At 39.3% G+C, this 26,176-nt stretch overlaps 4 protein-coding genes across 13 annotated transcripts in view; 1 reads left to right on the forward strand and 3 right to left on the reverse strand.

The window, feature by feature from the left end:
- The window catches only part of LOC108105360 (probable serine/threonine-protein kinase DDB_G0267686), a 66,347-nt gene extending 64,503 nt beyond the window's left edge, over positions 1-1,844 (forward strand). For 2 of the 8 annotated variants that reach the window (XM_017211884.2, XM_017211883.2), the window contains 3 exons: positions 32-280; positions 346-554; positions 622-1,840. In XM_017211884.2, the coding sequence (XP_017067373.1) occupies positions 32-280; positions 346-554; positions 622-994 (831 nt within the window). In that variant the 3' untranslated portion in view covers positions 995-1,840. Of the gene's footprint in view, positions 1-31; positions 281-345; positions 555-621 lie in introns of all 8 variants that reach the window. The other 6 variants (XM_017211878.2, XM_017211880.2, XM_017211885.2 and 3 more) reach the window with 6 other exon arrangements.
- A 1,937-nt stretch (positions 1,845-3,781) lies between these two features.
- On the reverse strand, positions 3,782-4,755 carry LOC108105355. Its single transcript, XM_017211870.2, has 2 exons — positions 4,647-4,755; positions 3,782-4,432 (listed from the first exon to the last, which is right to left on the reverse strand). The coding sequence occupies exons 1-2, from the start codon at positions 4,710-4,712 to the stop codon at positions 3,830-3,832; spliced, it is 669 nt and encodes a 222-aa protein (XP_017067359.1). The 5' UTR covers positions 4,713-4,755; the 3' UTR covers positions 3,782-3,829.
- A 1,774-nt stretch (positions 4,756-6,529) lies between these two features.
- On the reverse strand, positions 6,530-7,273 carry LOC108105356. Its single transcript, XM_017211871.1, has 2 exons — positions 7,202-7,273; positions 6,530-7,135 (listed from the first exon to the last, which is right to left on the reverse strand). The coding sequence occupies exons 1-2, from the start codon at positions 7,241-7,243 to the stop codon at positions 6,584-6,586; spliced, it is 594 nt and encodes a 197-aa protein (XP_017067360.1). The 5' UTR covers positions 7,244-7,273; the 3' UTR covers positions 6,530-6,583.
- Positions 7,274-8,600: 1,327 nt separating this feature from the next.
- LOC108105353 (plastin-1) lies at positions 8,601-26,049 on the reverse strand. 3 transcript variants are annotated; one of them, XM_017211868.1, is made up of 6 exons: positions 14,809-14,824; positions 14,411-14,542; positions 10,998-12,108; positions 10,324-10,602; positions 10,004-10,257; positions 8,601-9,934 (listed from the first exon to the last, which is right to left on the reverse strand). In XM_017211868.1, the coding sequence occupies exons 2-6, from the start codon at positions 14,486-14,488 to the stop codon at positions 9,731-9,733; spliced, it is 1,926 nt and encodes a 641-aa protein (XP_017067357.1). In that variant the 5' UTR covers positions 14,489-14,542; positions 14,809-14,824; the 3' UTR covers positions 8,601-9,730. The 3 variants fall into 3 exon arrangements, with proteins under 3 accessions (XP_017067357.1, XP_017067358.1, XP_017067356.1); XM_017211869.2 differs by lacking the exons at positions 14,411-14,542; positions 14,809-14,824 and adding an exon at positions 25,397-26,049; XM_017211867.1 differs by having other exon boundaries at positions 14,411-14,840.
- Between the last annotated feature and the right edge of the window lie 127 nt (positions 26,050-26,176).

The following is a 26,176-nucleotide window of genomic DNA, read 5'->3' on the forward strand; positions in this document are numbered from 1 at the left end:
ATCCCTCATTTCCAATCTCAATACCCTCCAGCTCCGTCGCACAGATACCCAGAAGGTGCCGAAGCCTTACCAGATGCCCGCTCGCAGCCTGAGCATGCAGTGCTTAACCACCAGCACGGATACCTATCTCAAGTCCGACCTGATTGCCGAGCTGAAGATCTCCAAGGATATACCGGGCATCAAGAAGATGAAGGTGGAACAGCAGATGGCCAATCGAATGGACTCGGAGCACTATATGGAGATTACCAAGCAGTTCTCGGGCAATAACTATGTGGACCAGGTGAGTTTTGGCCAGCTGATGGCAGCTGATGATCAGACGAACGGTGGCTAAGAGGCGAGTCAAAGATCTACTTGCAGATTCCGGAACGGGATCAGGCCGGCAATGCCATACCCGACTGGAAGCGCCAGATGATGGCCAAGAAGGCGGCCGAGCGGGCCAAGAAGGACTTTGAGGAGCGTATGGCCCAGGAAGCGGAATCGCGCCGTCTCTCCCAGATACCCCAATGGAAACGGGATCTATTGGCCCGGCGCGAGGAAACGGAGAATAAGCTGAAGTAAGTGGGTGTACGGCTAGTGGGGAGTCTCCTGACCCCTGGCCTCAATTGTCTGACCTTCTTCTAGGGCGGCCATCTACACGCCCAAGGTGGAGGAGAACAACCGGGTGGCGGACACTTGGCGTCTGAAGAACCGCGCCATGTCCATCGACAACATAAACATCAACCTGGCCGGCATGGAGCAGCACTACCAGCAGATTCAGTTCCAGCAGCAGCACCAGCAGCAGCAACTCCAGTTGGGCAACAAGGAGAATCATGGCGATCTGAAGGGTGCTGATCAGGACCAGGAGCAGGGCGGCGTTGGCGGTGGCGTCGGTGGAGTTCAGGAGCTTAACGAACCATCGGAGGGCAGCCAGGGCCATGCTGAGGAGGAGGAGGACAACATCATCCCGTGGCGTGCCCAGCTGCGCAAGACCAACAGTCGCCTTAGCCTGATCTAATAACTGATATATCCATATATCCAAAACCCAAAAACAACCCATCCTAACACTCGACTCCTAAGCGGTGCATTTTTTTTTTTGTTTTTTTGTTTGTCGACTAACTTAAAGAGCATGTGCAATTATTATAAAATTAAAATTGGGAACCCTAATATATAAAAAACAAAAACTAAGCCTAAGTTGTAGCTACTTACATTGTACTATATGCATTATCGTATAACCTATTAACCTATTACTACACCTAATTGTACTCGAGATATTTTTTGTGGCAAAAAGAATGAATATTTGTTATTCCTACTAGGGGGCAGTTCGGTATCGCAAGGCGAACAACCGTATATATCTAATCTTAACTGCTGTCCTTGAGTTCTATTTCGGTGTTGTATTTTTTATCACTTTTACTCTCGATTATTTTATATTATTTTTTTTTTTATCATTGTGACTCGGCTTGAATTTATAAAGTATGGCATTAATTTAATTGACTCGGTTAAGCATTTTTTTATTGTTATTTGTTTTTATATACGCGGCTCAAAATAGATTATTATTAATTACATAAATACATATTACATCTATGAATAAACAAGCGAACGAATGAATCAATAAATAAATATATATACAATTTAAGCGCCGATACTTACATAAAAACCCTCCAGAAATCACCTTACCAAATTCCCAAACCAATTAAAAAAAATCATTTTCCCAGTCAATTTGGTTGGGAGTTCAGATACCAGGCGAACAGAAACAGCAGCAAGCAGCTACTGTTTTCTGTGAGCTTTGTTTTTTTTCAAGATGGCTACCTTTTTAAGATGGTTGCCTTTGCAGCCCAAAACATAAACAAGAGATGAGCAACCACGTTGTTTTCTGTGTCGTCTCACGAGTTCAGCACGATAATCACGAAAAAGCAATTAAATCCTATGTATTTCATTCGATCGTGTCGAATACCACGGCTCACGTGGCCATCTCTAAGTGTCACTCCTGTCTGGATGGAAACCGTTAGTCTGGAGCCCAAAACATAAACAAGAGATGAGCAACCACGTTGTTTTCTGTGTCGTGTCACGACCTTACAACGACAAGCACGAAATAATAATAGTCCCATGTAATTTATTCGGTCGTGTCGAAAAATAGTACTCACGTGGCCGTCCCTATGTGGAGCTCATAAATTTCAAGATGGCTGCCTTTTCAAGATGGTTGCCATCGCAGACAAAAACATAAGCAAGAGATGAGCAACCACGTTGTTTTTTGTGTCGACTCACGAGATTAGCACGATAATCACGAAATAATATTAAGGTCCCATGTAATTTATTCGATCGTGTCGAAAAGCAGTGCTCACGTGGCCATCCCAAATTGGAGCTCATAAATTTAGCGATTTCCACCTACTACTCGATTCTGTTCGCCTGGTATTTTAAAGGCATCAGCTAGCCAAAATGCGTTGAAAATTTTGATCAGAAAATAATTTTTTCTCGGTCAAATTGGTAATTTTAGGAGTTCAGATACCAGGCGAACAGAAACGGCAGCAAGCAGCTACTGTTTTCTGGGAGACTGTGTTTTTTTTTCAAGATGGCCGCCTTTTCAAGATGGTTGCCGTTGTCACTGGATGGAAACCGTTAGTTTGCAGGCCAAAACATAAACAAGAGATGGGCAACCACGTTGTTTTTTGTGTCGACTCACGAGATTAGCACGATAATCACGAAATAATATTAAGGTCCCATGTAATTTATTCGATCGTGTCGAAAAGCAGTGCTCACGTGGCCATCCCAAATTGGAGCTCATAAATTTAGCGATTTCCACCTACTACTCGATTCTGTTCGCCTGGTATTTTAAAGGCATCAGCTAGCCAAAATGCGTTGAAAATTTTGATCAGAAAATAATTTTTTCTCGGTCAAATTGGTAATTTTAGGAGTTCAGATACCAGGCGAACAGAAACGGCAGCAAGCAGCTACTGTTTTCTGGGAGACTGTTTTTTTTTCAAGATGGCCGCCTTTTCAAGATGGTTGCCGTTGTCACTGGATGGAAACCGTTAGTTTGCAGGCCAAAACATAAACAAGAGATGGGCAACCACGTTGTTTTTTGTGTCGACTCACGAGATTAGCACGATAATCACGAAATAATATTAAGGTCCCATGTAATTTATTCGATCGTGTCATAAACAGTGCTCACGTGGCCATCCCTAATTGGAGCTCATAAATTTAGCGATTTCCACCTACTATTCGATTCTGTTCGCCTGGTATTTTAAAGGCATCAGCTAGCCAAAATGCGTTGAAATTTTGATCAGAAAAAATAATTTTTTCTCAGTCAAATTGGTAATTTTGAGAGTTCAGATACCAGGCGAACAGAAACAGCAGCAAGCAGATACTGCTTTCTGGGAGCAAAAACTTTTTCAAGATGGCTGCCACTTCTGCGTGGTATATTTTTCTTTTCAAGATGGCTACCATTGTCCGCCATCATTGTTATTGAAGAAGGCAGAAGCTAGAGATGGGCAACCACGTTGTTTACTGTGTTAAATCACGAGATAAGCACGAAAAGCACGAAATAACATTTAAATCCTTTGTATTTCATACTTTCGTGCCCAAAAACAGTACTCACGTGCACACCCCTAGGAACAATGTAAATAATCTCACCAGCTGGTCGTTTTACACTTGCTAGTTGCTTCTGTTCGCCTGGTAAAATCAAGAAATCTCGCTTTTTCGCTTCCAATTTGGCCTTATGGGAATTATGCGAGATTTTTACCTACCTTTTGAAGGAAATTCCAGTATGTTTATTTATGCAAACCACTTGTCAATAAAAGTTAATGTGTTTATGCTCAAAATCTCATGGTTTTATTTGAAATTTTTTTTTACGAATTTACGTCATGCTGGCGATGCAGGTCTTGACGTTTGGCACGAAAGCGTTGCAACCATCAACAACCTTATTGGTGGCATCGACGTAACAGGCGGCAGTCTTGAAGGGCAGAGCGTGTCCGTCCTTGATCATTACGTTCATGTTGCGCACAATGGACATGGTGGCATAGAAGAGCTTTAGGGTGCAACGGAGGAAGCTCTTGGTAGCGGAGACAACGCCTCGGGAAGAGCTGGCACAGATCTCGTCCAGGTTGAGGATCTTTTGGCTCTTGACGATTATCTGCTTGGCATTGCTCAAAATAGCCTTAACATCGGTGGGAATGTTACCGGTGCAGGTGGCCAGGTCGTCGACGTACCCGGTGCAGGTCAGCAGAAGAATGCCGACCTCCTCGACGATGCACTTGGTGCCGTTGATGCCCTTGTAGCCAGCCCACAGAATTTTGCGGCAGTCATTGATGAAGCCGAACTCCTCGACGCCCATAAATTCTTCCTCCATAGCGTTCAGCTCATAGGCGATCATCTCCTCCAGCTCGGCATCGGTGAAGGTGTCAAGAGCAGCTAAGGCCTCAAGGGCATCGAATTTCTCGTAGTTACCCAAGGCATTGGCCTAGAAATAGACGAGTATTTTGTTTTAAGGCACAGAATTATTGCTTTGTAACCAAAAAATAAAAAATAAAAAAAAGTATAAAATAAAAAAAAAATTGTTTTTTTGATTTTGTTTTTGTCACACTTTTTGGCTTCATCAACTTTCCGACTTAGGCACTTCAAGAATTTTTTGTGTTTAATTTTTGGCCACTTTCCGTGGCAACCGACTGACTTACGTTAGCGGTGGTCAGGATGAAGCTGGCCGAGGCCACGATCAGGAGGCACAGGTTGATCACTTTCATGTTGCTGGTGGATGGTTTCACTGGCGAATGTTTGTTGATCGATCCGTGGGGTTTGTTTATATAGAAGATCCAAGGTGGCCGTATCAGTTAAGTGGCGATCCGACTGCTCCGATTTGGCCATATACTTTAGTAAATGAATATACCATTGATATGTATGGTTTAATTAAGACACCACCCAAAGTCCGAAACTAATTTGGCATTATCTATGCAGCGTGGACACACAATGGGTGATAGCCAGATAGCCAGATTGCCGGGGGCTTCCACCAGAGAGTGGTGCTGATATCAAAGGCTCGGGAAGATCGCCACCAGATAGGTATGCCCATATCTTGGACTCGTTCTCGATGCTGCACCTGCACAATCGACTGTTGCACCCAGGAAATATGGGGCATTCTATTTTAGAGCCTTGCCATCAAAACAAAACCCTTGGGAAAGTCACCTATCGCTGTTTCTTATTGGCAACTGACAGGTGTTCGTTTCAATAATAAAGTGATTTAAATCTAAATCTAGTATACCCTTGACTAGTAACAAAGGAAAATCAAGTTTGGCTGAATAAAATGTCATATAAGTTATAAAATCAATTAATATGAGTGGACCTAGGCTAAAGCGATCAAATCCGTTTCGAAAACTTTGTATTTGTCACACGTTTACTTCTTATCAATGATCTATGGTGATAGTAGGACCCACGCGCCACATATTCGTCTGGAAAGTCGGGCTAAAGTTATTAATAAACCATGTTGGTAACAAATGGATTTACTTTACATACTCATGGCTTGTGGGCATGATTTACTTAAAGTTATTCTACCTTTTCATTTAAGTAGGTTGTCTTAAGATTCTGTTTGTTAATTAGTATTAAATCTGACTTTACATTACGTTAAATTACCCCCCACAAACTTGTAAACAAAAAACAGCAATGGAAAACGCAATTCAATTTGGCCTATCAGAACAGTAATTTTGCCAATAATTGATCAACTGGGCTGAAAGGCATTAATATATAGATAGATAGGAAATTGGAGATTCCAGAAGTGTTGGAATTTCTGCAAATATTTCGAGTCTACTCACAATGATACTGAAGATAGAGCAGCAAGCCAAAGCCAAGTTGTGATATGGTCATAGGTATCTGTCGAGACGATAAAGAAAATATATATAATTAATGTGTATAAGTAGAGTATACTCGTATAATAATAATAATAATAATATAATATAAATACTGATATCTTATTATATTGGTTTGTTTATGATTTAAATTTTGAACTGCCGGATGAAAGGTCATATCCTATTCAGATAAAACTCTGCCAGCTTATTGCTTCCACTTCCCGGAAGTATTTCCGCATATTGTTTATCGGGTAGAAAGAGTTTTCATTATTCTTTTCTTTAATCTCAGGCTGGTCAATGGTATTAAAAACTTTGATTGAAAACAATAAGACGGGCAGGAAGACTGCAACGACTGTCCAAGTATCAGGAGTCTGACCTAAGTTGGACTATCTATGCTAATGGACCCATTTTAAGCCAGCTCGACCATAAGATGATACGATCAACAGCTGATTGTTAATTGCCTTCTCAATAAAGTTTGTTGTAGAACATGCATCAATATATAACATATATACAACCATAATTAACAATTTAAGGAGTTTGTTACATAGAATCAATGAATTGTTTCTCGGATTGTAAACAGACTTATCCTTACGCACCAGAAAGTGACAAATACATATTCTAAGCAAGTGTATTGATAAATATTCTTACTTAGAATCTATGCCATAGATAACTACTCATTTAAACTTATTTTCTAACAAATAAAAAGTTACTAAACAACCAAAAGCTGTGCTTAACACCTTTTTTTTATTGCATGCTTGAGAAAGTTAAGTGAAAACACCTTAAGAGGTGAGCTTGGAGCAGGAGACGATGTTCTGGGGGAACTCGGTGTAGTAGGCGGTCAGGGTGTTGACTGCATCGCTGACACAGGTGACGGCATTTGGTCCGGTTTGCGGGATCTTCTTGGCTAGAGCGATGGCATTTTCGACCTGCTTCTTTAGAGACCAAACCTTGCGCAGAGTCTTCACAAAGCAGCTGTTGGTGATCTTGGCCTGTTCGCCATCCACTTGGGCGCAAGTCTTCGACTTCAGATTGATGATGTCGTCGCAGGTGCTGAGGATCTTTTTGTTGGCATTGATCAGATTGGTCACGTCCTGGCTAGCAGTGACTCCGCAAGAGAGCACGTTCGTGTTGAACTGCGTGGCACTGCTCTGGATACCTGCCACCCACTTGAGGACGCAATTGAATCCCTTGATGCTGCGCAGGGCAATCTTGAGGGAATTGTAGATAGCACCCAGAGCACTGAAGTTCTCCACCTCCACATTACCATCGGTCAAGTCGGTCAGTTCCGGCGAGGAGTTCTCGTTGGAATAGGTCGTCACCGTGGCGTTAACCTGGATTTTTAGTGATTTGTTATTTGTATTAACTAAGTCATAGTTATTTTATAGTTGCTATCTTACGGCGAGAAGGCACAGAGCCAAGGCAAGAATGGTGTACTTCATATTGTCGTTGCTTTTAACAAACTATGAAAAGGCCTTTACCATTGTGGGCCTTTTATATCGTCTGATTCCTTAACCCTCTACTATCGACCTTGTTTTTAAGCTCTTTAAAATACGTTAGTTAATCTAATAATTCTAAGGCAATTGTGTTGCACAGCCGTTGGTTGTTATACATGTAATATAATCCTTAAAATTTAAATACATTTTTAATTCATTTTCCCACATATTTTGTGTAGTAACAAAAGGGTTAAGACCAAATTCAACTTGAGCTAGTCACATTGACGCCCCGATAACGCCTTAAGCCGATTGATCAATTGGACATCGAATTTATCTATCAGAATATTTAGAAACCCGACGAAAAGGACAGACCGCACTTATCTATAGATAACGCTTGGCCTTTAATGACTATATCAGTTTGGTGAAAAGTAGTTGGTCTTCCAAACATATTATTAGGCGGACTTTCTTATTAGAAAAGCGTTACCTTCAAATTATGTTGCTTACTTTTCGGCTGAGAATGAGTTTTTGCTATAAAATTATAGGAAGTATACAAATTATGATGCCTTCGTTTCGGCTATTATTATTAAACTTAGAATAAAATGTGTTTTTTCTAGATATCTGAGTGATAAAATGCTCCTTTCTACCATAATTACTTTCTAATCTTCAAATCATGACACAATAATTATCGTTTTCCCTTACAATAAATCGTAAAATTCACAATTTATATCAGTTTACACCATGACAACATACTTTGTTCTAATTCCAGTTTTATAGCGTTAAAATCAACGCTGGAGAACTAAAAGGCGATCTGATTTAAGTGCCCTTCCACTCGATTTGTGTGCCACGTGAGAAGCGTCTTATCTGATAAGCCGTTCGATTAGATGGAGGGTTGGAAATACTAGAAACCTTATCGACATGGCTCCATATAAGCAAAGCCTTTGCTGTTCATATCTGCCATATAATTGATTTCCAAGGAATACATTATATGGGAATATAAAATAAAATGGAGTGTTAGTCATCGATAAGAAGCCTTTCCTGATCTCATGCTTGGATGAGTCCTAAATGTGATTCAACCTTAGTTATGATTTGAATGCGAAATTCTACGAGTTAAGAACTTAAAATATAATAACATAGCTAAGCATTTTAGCTAGAATAACAATAATAACATAAAAATAAACACAATGTTGATGGGTCACAGAAATATACAATTATGGAATGAGCAATGTTTTGCTTTTACAAATAAAAAATAAACAACTCAACTTCAGTGAAGTACATAGAGTAGAAAACAAATAGTGTAGACATAATAGAGTAGTATATAGACACATTTTTGTTTTACATAATGTCTTAAATGAAACATTTAATATTTTAGTACTTTTTTTTTTAGATTTACTTTATTGTTTTACTTGTATTATGCATATAGTATTACTTCATCTTTTTCTTATTTCGTTTTCGTTTCTTCTCTTGGATTTGTATGTCGCCTCATTGCACTAAAAATGTTTGTTGCTGCCCTCTCTTTCTACGCCGTGTTGGCGCCGCCTATTGCCACCTCGCTCTAACGCACTTAAACGCAAAATTATACAAATATGTAAAAAGAAATAGAACAAACACACGCGTTGGAAAAAAACATAAACAAAAGCGGCTTACAATTATTTGCAAAAAAATATATATATATATTAAATACAAAATTATTTACTCTTTACTCTGTTTGTTGTTTTGTTTTTCATTATCTTTTGTTTCTGGATATATTCCCGGTCCCGATCTTCGTTCGTTACTCATCTCCCCTTCTTCAGGCAACGCATAACGCATTTATGCAAAAATATATATATCGATTTATGTAAATATATGTTATGTATATAGGCGCATATCGTAATCGTATATAAATATATATGTATATATTACAAAGTTAATTGTTTTCATTGTGTTCGTCGCAATGTTTAATATTATAATCCTCTTCTATCCCTCTCTCTCTTTCTTAATCTTGCACGCTCAACTTTGTCGCCTATTCATTTCTCTCTTTCTTTTTGTTTGTTTCTTTTGTTTCCTTGTGTTAAGGAAAGGATCTAAAGCGGAAAACGCAAAACCTCTATTTATAAAATAAGGTTAAAGTTGTATAATTACACAATCGTTAAACAAAACTAATAAAGAAACACCTCTCTCGCCGGGCTCGAAAACAGATGCGCGCGCGACACTCTAAAATCTGTTTGCTTAATTACAATAGGGGGGAAACTGATACTCGTACTCAAGTATATAATATATAAATATATAATAAAAAAAAATTACAAAAAGTAATCGAAATTATAAAAAAAAAACACAAAAATGTATTGGTAGCGCGAAGGAAGGAACGCAATCGAATCGAATAGAGTAGTAATTAGTAATTAGCGAATACGACAAGTCTACGTATTTCCCACTATTTTCTTCTGTTTTCCTCTGCTTTCCCCTTTCAAAATCCCATCCTCTTGTTTATGTATAATTGAGTTGCGGCTGCCGTGGCGCCTAATTGCTGTTGTTGGCGGAGCTGTTGTGGTTGTTCTGGTCCACGCTGTCCATGTTGGGAACGTAGTCGAGGGCCATCATGCAGGCGAAGACGGTCATCACCATCTTGGGCTTCACCTCGGTGATGTCCTCGGGCAGGGCGTAGACGCGGGCACCAATCTTACGGGCCATGGAGATGGCATACTTGGCATTGGCCAGGTTATCCTGCGGATTAGTTAGTTGGGGCAATTAGTTTAGTTGGGGCAATGGCCAGGTCAAGACACCGAAACTTACCTCCTGCGTGCCGCTGGTGCGCACCAGCTCGTAGTTGATGCTGCCCTCCTTGATGGCATCGATCAGATCAATCACGATCTTGCCATCGGCTATGGCCGGGTCGTTGAAGTTTCGCAGCTGCGACTGCTTGCCAGCGTCCGACAGTCGGTTGTTCACCCACTGGACGATCTCCTTCTCGATGATTGGGTTGCCAGTGTTGGCCAAGCGGGACAGAATGGACAGGGTGTAGGCGCGCATCAGCTGCCAGATGAGAGCTATAAACACAGATTTACATTAGTACTTTATATAACAATATAGAAAACAATAAGTGGAAAGCTTACCCAACGTCAGTGTGGCATTTCCATCGTTAAGATCCTGGCCAGCGATTCCGACCAGCGAGAATTTCAGCTGCTTGCCCAGATCCACGGCGTAATTGCAGTTCTCCAGCTTTTCCATAAACTTGCGCAGCGGGCTGAAGCGCTTGTGCACGCGGTTCCAGTTGACGATGCCCGGCTTGATGACGTCGAACAGCTGGAAGATGACGAGACCATCGGCCAAATCGGAGTACAGCCAGTTCACATGCGGCGCCACTCCCATCGAGTTCATCCAGTTGCGGTAGGCTAGAAAATGAAGAAGATATAATTTAGTTAGTAGAACTTCGTATATAATTCCTTGTTCCTATGAAAACATGGAGACTACATTTCCTTCTAAGTTTATATACTCGCATGATCTTGGGAACTGCAATTTCCAAGTTTTTATGGCTCACACTTCCTGCGCATAGTTTGTTGATAAAATATTATCTTTATAATTATAAGAAGTGATTTATTTATGCTATAAACTGACGCCTGCCTTGTTCTTTGGTATTTGTATTTCTTTAAAAATAAACTTCAGTTCTTGACTAAAAAGTCATTACTTGTAATCTTTTCAATGCTAGTTACTTTTTAACTGCCATATATCTTGAAAGTTATATAGATACAATGCCTGAAAGATTGTTAAGACTATTTGTAATACTTACTCTTCTCCTCACGCGTCTCCTCAATGGATTCGAGTCCCTCGATCTGCTCGGGCTTGTCCAATCCCGGGTGGTTGTTGAACAGATTGGCAACGAAGGCCAGATTGAGTTTGTAGACGCCATTGACGACATCCTGTGGCGTGAGGAAGCTGCGGCAGTTAAGCTTGGCGGCCTGCTGCAACATGATCTCCGCACGCGATTGCAGATCAGATTCCCGCAGAGCATCCAAATTGACATCAGCATCATTCCCGGCAATCTGCTTCAGCAGATGCGAATAGATCTCGGAATCAACGATGTCTGACTGGAAGTTGGTGCACCGCCTCGAGATGCCGGCACGCTCCAAATGATGGTTAACCCAACGCAGGAGAATGGCCTCCGGCGACATCTTCATCAGATCCTCCAGACGTTCGTTGTCGAAGAGAAGACCAGCCAGTCCCGGACAGCTGTCCAGGGTGATGTGGCTGAACAGACCGATGCGGATGATCTGCCAGAGGAGACCCAGCACAAGATGTGGCTTGCCCTTGGCCAGATCGTGGGCATCGATGTTCACAATGTTGCAGCCAATTGCCTGGGAGGAAACCAGGGCCAGGGTCAAGTTCTCGAACTCCCGGTAGACGGTGAGGTTCTTCTTGTTGATCGCCCGCTCGTCGATTGTGTCCGGGCAAGAGTGGTTGATAATTTTGCACAGCAGAATACCATCCTTGATGCTCAGATACAGACGCTTGCCCTCGCTGTCGATAGGCAGCAGATGCTGCAGATCCTTGTCATGGCCCAGATTCGAGTTGATCCAGTCGGAGAAAGCCAGCTGCTCCTCGAGGCGCACAGAATGGGTGGTGCCCTCCGACGAGATGCTCGACATACCGCCAAGAGTCTCCAGATTCTCCTTCTTGGAGACGACCGTCTTGAATGTGCTGGCCACATCCTTGCTCTTCAGGTCCAGGCAAAGTGCCTCGAACTCCTCCAGATTCAGCTTGCCCTGGAAGGCGGTCCGCTGTTTGCTCTTGTACTCATCGATCATCTCGCGGACCTGGTAGCCGGCCAGCTTGAATCCGACCTGGTTGAGCGCATCCTTCAGCTCGTGCAGGTCGATGAAGCCATCCTTGTTGGCATCCAACTGGAAAATGAAAAGGATTTCAGTTAGTACGAATCTTCTTTATCAGTTTAAATAATTATCAATGAAATGGCAATCCCAAGCCTAGTCTCATCATCAAAACAAACAACTGGTGACCTCTTAATAGCTTCTCTTATTCATTAGTTTGCATAGCGGCCTTCTCGGAACTGAAAAATGACTTAAAAGGGCACAGCGATCGAGAAAGAGGAGAGATCTATGAGTAATCCTCGGCCATGAGTAAGTGGTCCGCCGATCGCCCCGATCAATCGGTGAGTCATCATCAATCAAATCCGAATGCCAAACACACAGCCGCATTCCAGTGGCCCCGCCGCCACCTGTTTTCATATACGGAATGTGGTATGCAAAATGATATTTCCCATCTCCCGCTACCTTATCGCAAATACCGCCTCTTATCGAATTCAATTTCCACTTTTCAGTTTCCACTCTTCGAGCTGCACTATCTTTCACCTGACTGACATATCGCTGATTATCGAAAATTGCTCGCTTCAAATTATACAGTTCAAAAGCGTGAGTGGGCGCCGCCAGAAAAATAAAAGAAGAAAAAATTAGGAGCCCCAATAATTGAAGAGTCTTTGGGGGCAGGAAAAAAACTATAGAAGTGAAAGCCTAAACAGATTTTTGTAAATCACCCGATGAATCAGTTTGTAAATACTTGAAATTAAGTTCCTCTCTTGATTATTTCTTGCCAAATTCAGTGACTAAGAGCTAAGCGTTTAAATACTATTTGAAAGCCAAATGTTTTCTCTTTTTCTTACGGTAAGGAATCATATTTATCAAACTGCTCGATTTAATCAATAAATATATAACTCTGATTATCTGGTTTTCACAAGCTTTCAAGTTATTAGTCATATTTAAAGGCTGAACGCAATTATTGGTCAATATGCTTGAAATATTTTAGATAAGGACAAGCTTTGCCAAGCTCTAAAGGTTTCGCTTTGAGGATTTGCAAGACAATGTTCTACGATTTTGGTTTGAATTATTATTAAATCTATGCTTTTCAAACTTGTTGTTACCCATCCTTAAAAGATTTAAAAATCTGTAATTTATAAGATTTATAACTTTACTTATGGACAACTAACCTTACTCAATACTAAGAAGGTTATATACTAAAAACTTAGATTTTATCCTGAAATATGTTCATTAATGTCATGAGTTGACCACCTAAATCATAACACATTTCAAAAATCCTTTATCTAAACTCTCTAAGCAAACATTGGGCTAAGCTACCCCCCAATAATGATCAATGTTTGTCCAATATGTTTGGTAGTTAACCTTCCCAAAGCCGCCAGATTGTTGCGAATTTCCTGGAACCCAACCCAACCCAAGCAGAAATCCAAAATTGGGGAAAAACCAAATATTTAGCCGGGCGGTGTCATAAAAGGTAAGCATTATTTTGTTGCCATTTAACGTATGCGAAATAGGGAAAATCGATGGGGGGAAAATAAGGAGCCAGGTGGATGGACTGATAGACTGGACTGTGGAATTTATGGCTCAGTGGTTGGTAACGCCGCTTTGGTAGTGGTGCGTTGATTGCTCCGCTTTTGCTGTTTGTCGATAAGATAAATTTTTGTTCTGTGCGCCAAAAAGCTAACATAAAATCGAAAAACAGCACTCGATTACGTATATGGTAATGATATGATGGACGGTTCTTGGGTTGTCGGGTTCTCGAGGGGGGGAGACAACCATGAAGCCATCGAGGGTGTTGTCCTTGGCCAAAAACGAGGCTATATCGAATATATACTGATAGGTGGGAAATACTTTTGGCCAACATATGACTGACATCGAACGGAAGTGATTTTGATTTTTGCTATATTTTTGCAGGAGGGGGTGGGGTACTGCAATGGGTCAGTTTGGGGCGCGTGCTCTTTATCGGAGGTGTTCACTGTAAAGGCCCTGCTTATGGGTATTGGTATGCGTGTCACCTGTCGGTGTTATCGATTAAAAAGCCATAAAGTGCCCCGAGAAAAAGCGATAGGGAATGAAAAAAAAAAAACCACAGACATACCAAAATCGAGAGGGAGTGATTACGTGAGTTGTGAGTAATAAAAAAATACATTTCGCCTATGTACGGTTTTTGTTACTCAAGGGAGTAAATTAAAAAATTAAATGTTTTAAAAAAAAAAACTTCTTTCCGGTTCCTTAAGCTTGAAGGCGTTTCAAAACTAATACCAAATCTTTGAACTCTTGGTTATCCCCAATCTCTATCTAACTTATCATTTTCTTCAATATATGATAATTTGCTTTAGCGGTTATCCACTGTAGCTGCTGGAGTGGCGCCACCTACATTGGGAATCATCTCCTCGAGATTCTGCTTGAACTCCTCGGTGGTTTGGTGCTGCTCCACGTTGATAATATCGGCCATTATTCCAATGTATATTTGCACTCGGAATTAATTTGATTATTTACTAAATTCCTTCTTGTTTTCGTTGCAAAAATAAACAAACAACAAAAAATTAATTGATTTGCACACAGATACTATAGTACACACACACACAAACAGAGCCACAAACACAAACACGCGAGATAGATAGCGCGTGAGAAGAAAAGAATTGAATCGAGAGAGCGAAAGAAAGACGACGCGAGAGAGCCAAGGATGCGAGCTTTTACTTTATAAGATACAACAACTCCTTTCTTTCGTTCTCCTTCTTGGGTCTTCTTGCTTTCTTTTTCTTTTTCCTTTACCGATTCGCTTTCCACGAGCTAAAGCTGAGTACTAATTGAGTGTTTCAGTGGAGCGGACTATTTATGCCTTTTCTTTTATCACACAAAAGAGGCGAAAAAACACACAGCACTCCAATCGAACGGTTCCTTATCAGTGACTGAGAGCGGAGCCAGAGAAACCAGAGAGAGGGAGAAGAACACCTTTTTAAAAAACGCGTCATCCTGAATCACAAAAAGAACGGGTTGATAAAAAGTTACTCACTAACTACCACAGCTGGGATAAAATAGAGCCAGAAAGTAGTGCGGGAAATCTGCAGAAAACATTTAATAAAACAAGTTCTTAACTGATTTTTCCACTCTCCTCGTGGAATTGATAAGGTCCACTCTTTGTTATAATGCCGTTCTTCGGCGATAAATCAATTTGCCACTCTCTTTTTTCGCTTATTCTCAGGTGCGCTAATAATTACAGGGTTGCCAAGTAGTCATAATATGCAGGTTAATGGGAGGTCCTTTAAAGGATTCAAGCATTTAACCCTTCAAACATTTTTCGTTTTCAAGAAGACATCCTTTAGAAACTAGTAATATTTAAGTGGAAATTTTCTAAGAAAGAAACTATAAATAACTTTAAATTAAATTCATAACTATCTTCCTTGAAAACACTATTTAAATTTACATAATAAGTACAGTCACAGTGTTGATTCATTTATTAAACAAATAAACAACTTTTATGTTTTGCTGGAATGAATTAATGTAATCACTTATAGTTGAAATTTCGATTTGAGTCATCGACTAATATTCGGATTCGCCAGTGACGTGGCAACCCTTTTCGCAACATTCTCAAGAGCCCGAAATCGCTGTCAACAAATTGCTTACGCATCAAAAACTTTTTGGTTAATTGCAATACAACTTGACTGGTAAAAAACTTACAGAGATAATGGGAAAATGAGCGTAAGAAACGAACTGAGAGAGGTGGAGGGACACGGTATTTAAACGTAATTGGTTTTTTAATAGCCATTGTATCAGCGAACGAATTATGTGGCAATTGTCATTTCGGTTAGGTTATAACTTGTAGAACATAAATCTAATTCCATTCTGATAATGAAAGTTCGTGACGCGATAAGACAAGGAAATGCGATAGTAAACGTTTAGGACTTCCTCTACAACATACAATTGGGGGGTTTACTCAAGGAACGCAAAGTGATTTTCTTAAAGGAGTTCCGATTCAGGAAGCTTAACCAAAAGGAGGGTACTTTAGGTAAGTAAGCACCGCTCTTTAAGCCCATATTAATATCTCATATTTTATAGTTATTTTCTTTCAGTACATCTAGACACCATGGTCAGTAGTATTATCGATCACTTACCCGCGATGACTAATCGCTGGACATACAAAGACTTCTGTTGTCTGTCCGTAAGTGGTGCCACTCCCCGATCGACCGATATATCGAACTAAATTGAATAAACCCAGCTGAGCAAACTGCATCTTTTGTTTTTCCCTTTTCCCGCGATGATAAAACAGTTGTGATTACATAATACCATCTGCTTTGCGCAAGTGCAGCTGCGCTTAGTAATAGTATTTAAGTTATCAGATTGCACACGATCTGTTTTCGAGGAAAGAGCTAAATGCTAAATGCGTTCTTTATATAAAATAATTTCCATATTATTGATTCATTTTTCAGCAAATTGTTAAGTTAAGCTGTATACATTTACCAGTCATTAACCCTACTGAACAATGTTAGCCTCCTCAATAATTAACCCAAATTGTTATGATTTAATAAATATTTACCACAGTCCATGAGTTGAGTTTGTTTTACCCGAAGTCAATAATAAATTGCGCATAATTAACACCTTGAATTCCTTCCTTTAACAAAAGCAAGAATCTTTTCTTTGGATTTTTCAATTTGCTATAAGGCACTTCGAAGTTGATTTTTACTACGAGACCAGCTGTAGGAAATCAAAGACCAGAACCGCACACGCCTGACCCCAAGCAACTTTCTACGGGTTCACTTTTGGTGTCACCGATGTTTGCTAACCCTTCACCTGCCTCTTTTTTCAGCACTGCGAGAAAAGTTAACAAATACGTAAAAGTTAAATTGTTATTTCTATAATATTTTTAACATAATGTAAAACATTTGTAAATTAAACTTGAAAAAGATTTTTAAACTTTCTCAAAACATATTAAATTCCCTAATAGTTAGGCTAGTATTTCTACAAGTGTAGCTTCTCTGCTTTTTATTTTTGGAACCCAGAAGAGAACTTAGGCGGCAATCATAATTATGACAAACAACGCGCGAAATTTTTGTTAATGAACGTTTTTCCTTGTCTTCGTTTTTTTTGTTTATTTTTTCATTTTTTTTGCCAGCGTCAATGTTTGCCCCGCTATTCGGGGCTTAGTCACTGTCATTTAAAGGCAATTTACAGCAAATGAAGTTCATTAGCAGAGGCGAAACAGAATAAAAAAACAATCGAGAGAAGCAAGAAAATATATGCTAAGCGCTGTGCTTATATCTATAGTTTTCAAAAACTTTTGTTTGCCCCGGCTTTTAGGGGGAAAATGTTTGAGTGACGTAATTGCAAATGTCACCTGGCCGAGAAAACACTAACTACTATTTGTTCCACTTTTTTCGCTTTCGTTGAACCGGTTTTTTGGTTTTTTGAGTCGAAAAAACAAACTAACATTTCGTATGCTTGGCACGACAAGTGGATTTACCCTAGCTTTTGCATATCAAGTAATGCCGTGCGATAATGCAAACCCCCTCTCCCTCTCTTGGGTCATCCATACAATCATACAATTTTAGCCCATTCCACCCACTTTTTCAGTGTGTCGCGACCTCGACAACAAAGGCAGCATTACATCAACATCAGCTGAAAAAAGGCAACAATACAACGCCCGCTGATTGAACGTGAGTCAACAGCATTCGAAACATGTTAATCAGCATTGTTTGATAGATACTCGTTCGTACCGCTTTATGCATATAAGACCCCACAAGTACCCAAAGTGCGCCCCCCCTTTGACCCCTCTACACGACTATCTTGGAGGTCGTTATAAAAAGTCGCTGTTCAAATACAGGCAAAGGAAATCAATTGAACAAAAATTAATAATGCGTTGGCATAGGCATCGATGATGGCGATAATAATGATGATATGCTAGATAGTTGTTTACCGTTGCACGGCCGTAAAAAAAAGACCACCAATAGATACTTTATGAGCGTGCACCTTACAAAAGTGTAGAAGTGCTATGGGAATATCTTAAGAGATCTATTTAAAGATCACATATTTGATATTTTTTGATATAACAAATCTTTAATTTGACAACAAAAACAATAGTTTTGATCATAAAATATATTATTTATCTTTTAATAATAGAGTTAATATTCTTAGGATACTCCTGATTAATATTATATATACTCAAAATGATATTTAGCATACCTATTCTTCTTTAGCATGGAATAAGAGGAAATTTGCATTCCTAAAACATTCTAATATACTTTCCAACACTTCAATATCCCAAAATATTATCTCAAAAGCATGAAAAACTTCAATAAATGATCATAAGTAAACTCAGAATCCAAAATTTGCAAGCTAGAACAGATAATAACTGATCTTTTTGAGACTTCCGCTCCAAGTTCCGTCCAGAATTCTCATCCAAAAAACCCTATTACTTCTCAATATTAAAAAACGACTTTGGAAAACTTTTGTCGCCTGTCGTGTCAATCGGTGGCAGTGCGTTACTTTTCGTTTCTCTTGGTGTTGTTGTGGTTTTTTTTATTTTCTGCTGTTTTTCTGGTTGTTTGCCGGTCGTTGTTCGCATTCAACTTGGGCTTCGTTGTCGTTGTCTGTTTGTTGTTTCTTTTTTTATATTTTTTTTTTTTTGTAAACCTTTTCGACGTCGTTGTCGCAGTCAATTGAAATTTGTAACACGTAAAGCAAATTTTGAGTTTTCGCTTGTCTGCGATTACTCGCAGCTTTGAGTGTAATAAATATTTATGTAGAAATTTGCAGTGCGTCCCTCCAGTCAGTCAGCCAGCCAGCCAGTCAGCCAGCGCACGCAAAAAACCAACAATAATAACAACAAAAAGAAAAATGTTAAGTAAATTGTATAATCAGCAGTGACACATATCCGTTAACTAGACAGCCAGACTCGCCAAGTTTGTGGGCGTGGATCCAAAGACAATTGCCGCTAACAGAAATAGTAATTGTGGGCAGAGTTTTTGGGTTCCATTAGAGGGTTTTCCAGACTGGGATTTACGAGTACCTAAATGGTGTATTTTGAATACTTTAAAATAGTATTTTTACTGCGAAATTAAAGTCTAAACTGTTTTAGCAATTAACTGATAAAAGAGTTTATAGCTTTCTTGAAAGTGATCAGTAATCATAAATAATAAATAGCAATTGCCTCAATTTTGGGGGAATAATAAATCAAATTATTCTATTTGGTATCATATAAAAATCTTCATATAGGAGGAATATATATAAATATATATCAAAACAAATATTTCATTTAACATATTTATAGTTTTTCCAGCTGGATAGCTCCTAATTTATTGCCCTTAATTATAACTTTAAATGACGAATAAGACAGGGTGATTCCGACTAGTTTCCACTAAACTGTATTTGGTGTTTCGTTACTTTTCGCCCCCCAAAAGCCTCGCCTTGCCGACTGATTACACTTTCGCGAGTGATATATAATATGGGTATTAGTCAGGGCGGTCAGGATAAATTACCAAGGCTGAGTCATAAAGGCCACTTGCTAATTAGGCAAGCGAACACCCTCAACGAACTGAAACATACGCCGCGACATCATATCGCATTTAAAAGCTGTCATTGATAATTTGTGCGGGTCCGTATTAAAGTTGTACTATCATTTAAAGGTTTTCCCTGGGGTTTTTCTTGCATTTTTTTCAGATTAACAGAAGGGGAATCTCTTCAATGTCTTTAAAACATATGAAAATGTGTCATGTGCTAGTAATCAAAAGAAGTTGACCCATAAAATGGTTTTTAGTTCTCAGGATAATAAGTAAGTAAAAGTAAATCTAAAAGGCTAGAAACAGCACTTAAAAACACCTCTATTTAGTGATAAAGAAAGGGCAAGTTAAGTCTCTTAATATACCAAAAATAACTTCCTAACAACATCAGTATTTTCTCTCAGTGCCCTGCTAATTGAAGTGCATCCCATTGTGACCATCCAATTGTGCCGCTAAAAGGAGCGTTTAGTTCGGCTAATGAACTAGTTCCCCGCTCGGTTGTGGGTGTTAATTGTATTGGCCGCGCCTCAATGATTTCCCACAACAGCGCAACAATGTTTCGTCAAGTGTATAGAGCACGCGACTGTGAAAGTCAACGCTGCTGCACTTCATTATGACAAATTTACAGTTAATCAACGACACACACACACACACAAAAAACAAAAAAAGCGAAGGGGAAAAGTGTGGAAAAAGAAGGGTATCGGAGGTGGGGGGATACGTTACACTCCGGTAACTATTGGAAATGAGCCACTAAATCATCCGTGTCTCTGTTTACCATACCCATATCCATATCCCCCTGTTTTACCCATCTCCCTGTCTCTCTCTCTCTTCCCCCAAATATCTGTCTCTTTCTGCGGTGCCAAGTGAAAACCAAAAATGGCAAAAACTGATAAAAAGAAATGACAAACAATCCAACGCTGCCCCCAAAAGGTAACTGGCCAGAGTTCAACAAACTCGTCACGCAAAAAAAACAACCATCGAAGGCGCCCAAAAATGGTGCCCGGGACTTGAATACCCTTAAGGAGAATTCCATTATAGAATTGGTCATCTAATTGGAATTTTTGTACATCGGAAGATCTATTATTCTTGATCATAAGAATTGAATATCTTAAGAGCAGAAATCTATATTTTTAATATAGGTTTATTATAAATATTGACCAACTTCAAAGTTAGAATACAAAAAGATACCATATTTGCTAAGATTCTTAAGGTTTCTTTATCTAACTCCAAATTTTATAGATGTAATAAAATGCAATGGCCCATAGAAAGATATGCAAAGTAAGATAGCTTTATCTGCTGTTCAGGAAAGTTTTATCCAAGGAAAACCCAAAGATAACTTGATATTCAAGAAAATTCATTGCAAGACAGATTGGAAAATTGGAATTACCCCCAGAGCAAGAGTATAAAAACGAAAGGAAATAAAATGCGTCAACTTGAGCGAAAAGGACAACCAAATAAGCGAGAGAAAAAGTGGTAAAGTGAGGGAGAGGTTGCTGCAGCATTAATGCAGCTGCAACTTATCGCATACGAAATGCAATCAACGCATTACGAACACTTTCACTCTTGATAGCAATGCACAGTGTATCGGCTTGGATTTTCCAATAATTTCATACATAAACACTACATTTTACAGTGATGAAATATATGCAAATTCCAAGCTCTTTTTCACAGACTGGCAGATTGGCAAACATTTGATGTTGATTTAATAACCATATTCTTTTAACGACATTTTAAATGAGCCTCTGAAAATAATTTCCAACATTGGATTTGTTTACTCTCCAATCACGTAACACTTACGTGTTTCTTGGACTTTATAAACACAGACAGTCTTTGGTTTGAATGATATCATCGCCGTTTAATCACGACCCACTGTGCGGCACGACTTTTGATGGACACTGTGTGCTGAGAGTGTGTGTTTGGGTATTCAAAAATCTTTGGCATGTGCATTAAAATGACAAAGAAATCAAAAAAGGAAATAAATAAAGAAAGCGTTTTTAGCGCTAAGTGCCCAAGTAGCCTGCACTCAAAATGCACTTGAAGGCCCCTCCACCCGAAAAAACAATGTTGATAAAAGCCAAGCTGCAGCAGCACATCCCGAGGAATTATATATTCGGAAGAAGACAACAATAAGTGTTGTTTTTTGTGTGAATGGGAACAGCGCACAGTAAGTAAAAGCAGGAAAAATCGAGAAAGAAAATATAGCAGCAGCAGCAGCAACATCAGCCCGAAAGACCTAATAAACGCAGCCAAATGAATTATGTGCCTGCCCATCAGCTCTTCAAAACAGCAACATGCAATGCAACAAAGGCGGCAACACAGCTGCGGTTGAAATAATAGCATCAACGACGAGCCATAAATTTCGTGGAATACAAAACACAGACATCAGTAAGCTAAATCATCCATACAATATGATTTTTCAGATTAAATGCTTTGAAAATGATACAAAATTAGATGATATAATATGTACATATAGAGTTGCGTTTTAGAGGCTGCATGGATTGGTTTGTTTTGAAAATTACTCATTGGATGCAGTCATCAAAATGCTAAATTGTCTGCCGTCATTGTTTATCAAGTATGCAAGCCCGATAAACCATAAAAACACATTGCATATCTCCTTCACATCGGGGCACTCAAAATGCGGGGCTTTGTGGCAATTAACACTGACACTCCCACGCAGAAACAGAAACCGAAACAGAAACAAAAACACTGCAAGAATGAAAAAGAAACACAGAAAAGCGGGAGAAGAAAACAAAAGACAAACAACGCTTTGTATGTGGGTGTGGCAACTCTGTCTTGCTGTTCAACATAAGCAAATGGCAACAATGTGCCACTCACATGCGATAAATAATAATCCTGTAGGCGATCAACGGATCTTTAATACCCTGCATCGCATAGAAATTGTATATATTCCAATAAGATTTATCTCATTGTCTCATGAAGTAAATTATCTATAAGATTCCATGAATAACTTTATAACGATTAGCTTATCACACTACAAATATTACCCGCAGAGGGAAACTACTGTATTTCATAGCTAATACTTAGTCCCCAGATAATAATTTCAGCAATATCAAAAAGAGTCCCCTTGGGATAAACAAGTTTGTTTACTATAATTCCAATATATCTCGTAGTTTGCAACCTTCATTGAGGAAAAAAAGATTGCGGAATTTCATTTAATTTTTGATCGTTTTTTCCTTTTTGTTGATCTCAAGCGAAGGCATTTATTATTAGTCATCGCACTCGACAGCCAACAACAAGAGTGGAATAACGAAAACAGATTCCAGCTTTCAAGTGTCAATCAGTACAGTGATTGTTCACCGCCCACACAAACTCCCAACCATTAAACGAGCGTATGTAGTATACCGTTTGCCAGTGTTTATCCTGATCTTGTTTGGAATCCACATCTTGCAAATCGTTCCGTTGGCCATACAGATTCATTGGAGTTCCAAGCACAACAATGGATCCGTATTGTTCGGCCGATTAACGCCAAGCACGCGTGCGACAGGAGCTGCCTTAAACGGTACACTCTAATAAAAGTTGGGAATTTTAAATGGAAACAAAAATCAGACGAAATGGTAGGGTTTAAAAACATCAAATAAATCCAAAATTCTTCAAACTTCCTCACTGAAACTTTCAAAACCCTTCTTTTTATGCCTGCATAAATTCCGCTCTTTCCCCTCCGTTGGCAATTGCAATCAAGCAAAGTCTTTTTTTATGTCTTTCAGCATATACGGATTTTTATGGCCTGCACTCGAAGCAATTGCAGCGTGGGCGTTTATTGTTTCTTTCTTTTTTTTTTTTTTTTTTTTGGCTTTGGAATTGCCGGGAATTACGAGCTCAGCGAAAAGCCAAATGCAGAGCGGGATTCGAGAAGTCAGGCGAACAAAAATCAGCAAGAAACAATTGTAAACTATTAAATGTGTGCATAAAATTGAACGAAAATTGCTCGACTCGGGTTGCCCCTTGAACCAAGGTGACGAGTGCATAGTGGGCTATAAAGAGATCATTATAGGGTAGTATGATGCACGAACTAATATTTGTATATGATTATTTTCTTAAATATTAGATACTTCTTCAGTAAAGGTCATAAATTTATATAATATAATAGTAACTCCAGAACTAACTACAATATCATAGCTCCTGCATTCTTTCTTTTGACTTCTATAATCTGTAAAGGGGATTCCCAATGACAAGCTTATAAGCCCACTGTGCGACTTGTCTTGGGTTTGAGAGCAGATATCTGAATCTGAATTGAAGCTGGAGCCGAGCTGAGACGTAGTTTTTCACGCTCTCCCGGTGACGGGGCTTGTATATGTGCCTTGGCCTGTGATTTTTATTTTTATTTTTAGTTTAAGCAGAAACTGGTTTTCCATGGTATTCCCCCCCTCCGGCCCCTTTCAGAAAAAAAAGGGGTGGCAGCGGAGCGACTTTTACGTGGTGTCATGGTATGGAAATAAATGCACGTTATATTCGTTAACGTTATAACGCTGGCCTTGCCCAAATATTATTCTCGCGAAATTCACGAGAAGTATTCGTCAAGTGAAAGATGGTTTGTTGCCGTCTATGTTTTTCTCTGTTATTTGTATTTTTTAGTTTGTTTAGCATTAGTCACTATGTGGGGATGGGCAGCGACGTTGACAGCGGCATTGAACTTGCGCTTTTTGGCGCATGCGCTGCTGCTGTTTATAATGAATTTGTTCTTGCTTTTGCAGTTGCAAAGGGCGCCTCCCAAAAAAGAGAAGTTTTTTCTGTAAATATTTCCAGAAGTTCTCACAGTGCGATAAGAAATATTTGCATACTTTATGAAGGGGTAATGAGAAAAAGTTAAGTGTCTACAGTGGAATTCGGAGATGTTGGCTTTTATCTATTTTTATGTTTGTTTATGGAACCAGTTTTAGAAACGGTTTGATAATTTATTTTTTTTTTTTGGATTCTAACTTCATCTACCAACAAAAAGTATACATTTAGTATTCAATATATTAAAATGTTTATAATTAATCTAGCAGATAATCTATATACCAGTTGATTTCAATAGTTTTTCTTATCAAAATCATCTTTAAAACGAAAAATAAAGGAAAAATTCAAGTAAATATTTTCCTTTTTTACTTTCTCATACTTGATAACAACTATCCACTGTGCGAACGAGTGAGAGATAAGAGATGCGGGAAAGGGAAACTTGTTTGCTCATCTGCTGGCCCCCTTCCACCCACTTCCACGCACGCGCCCCCTCTTTCCACGCACTACCATATGCAGCAGCGGGCGCAGCGCGTTAACCGTTAGCTGGCGATACTTTGTCTCTGCTCCTCTCGCTCTTCAAAGTCTTTGACCAGTGACGAATCCAGGGGGGATAAGGACTGGTTCTAGTTATCTCTTACTTTTTATTTGTAAAATTTATATGTAAGCCCTGGTACTTTATCTTTTCATTGACTTCGAAAAGAACTTTTTTAAATACAGCTAAATTCAACTTGAATTTAAAAATATAAAAATATGTTTGGATATTTAAAAAATCAGACAACAAAACCCCGTCCTAAAATCCATCTTTAAATCCGCCCCTGTTTTCCTCCTGCTCCTTCCACCTCTATTTCTTCTTCTTTTAAGTCCACTTCATGGGGGGTTGCTTTGCACTGTTGAAGGCCAGCGTTGCTGCCAGCGTCGCAGTCGACGTCGCTGCTCCCCATTGTCAACGACGACGCCCACATGCACCGCTTAACGGTTTTCTTCCTGCTCCCCCTGTGTGTCAGTATGTGTGTATGTGTGAGTCATTCAATTTGAATTTTAATAATTTGCCACCTCTTTTTTTCTTATTGATTGAATATTGCTATTGCAAACTATTATCTCGCTTTTTCTCGCTCTTTTTGTCATCTTACCTCTATGAATTTCTCCTTGATCTCGGTCTTTTCATCAATGGACAGCGTTTTTGTGAATTTGTTTAGTGTTGCCATTTTTGCTGTGTATGTGTGTTTGCTCGCTTTTCTTCTTAACTTTCTTAATTATTTATAACTGCCGCCGTTGATTGGTTATTATTTTAAATAAATTATGATGCGTTTATTATCAATTTCACTTTGTCGCCGTTTTCGCAGTCGGCGTTTTTCTTCTTCTTTTTCTTATGCTGCTCTTTTTTTTTTACCGCGCGCTCCTTTTTCTATATGTATCTATGTATTTGTGCGTTTGTAGATGATTTCTTCTTAAATTTCTTGATATTTTTTCTTAATATTACACCCACACACTCTTTCGTTGGTGTTTGTGATTTTGTTTGTTACTGGCTTTCTTACCAAAAAAAAAAAAAAGATTTAGTTCTTAAACCTTCTTGTTTATTTACAATTTCAACCGAGCAAGCTTTGTTTTGAAACGTAATTAAGCACGTCTAAGTTCGCAATCGACCGGCTACTGTGCGTGCGAAGCGTTTTTGTTAACGATATTTAACAATTTTGTTAAAGCGACGCGACGAAGTGGGTGAACAAAACAACAATGCGCACGATTTCCCGTCGACCGTCGCTTTCAATCGATAGAAGGGAGCGTGATTTTGCACAGAGCAATCGATAGATATCATTTGAGGTATCGTTCTTTGATAGTCGAAACAGTGTGACCGCATACTGTTCTTTGTAGGAAATATACTAGACTCGTTAAGTTTAATAATCGGTTCTCGA

Source organism: Drosophila eugracilis, unplaced genomic scaffold (genome assembly GCF_018153835.1).
Source record: "Drosophila eugracilis isolate 14026-0451.02 unplaced genomic scaffold, ASM1815383v1 contig_498, whole genome shotgun sequence".
Classification (NCBI taxonomy): Eukaryota; Metazoa; Arthropoda; class Insecta; order Diptera; family Drosophilidae; genus Drosophila; species Drosophila eugracilis.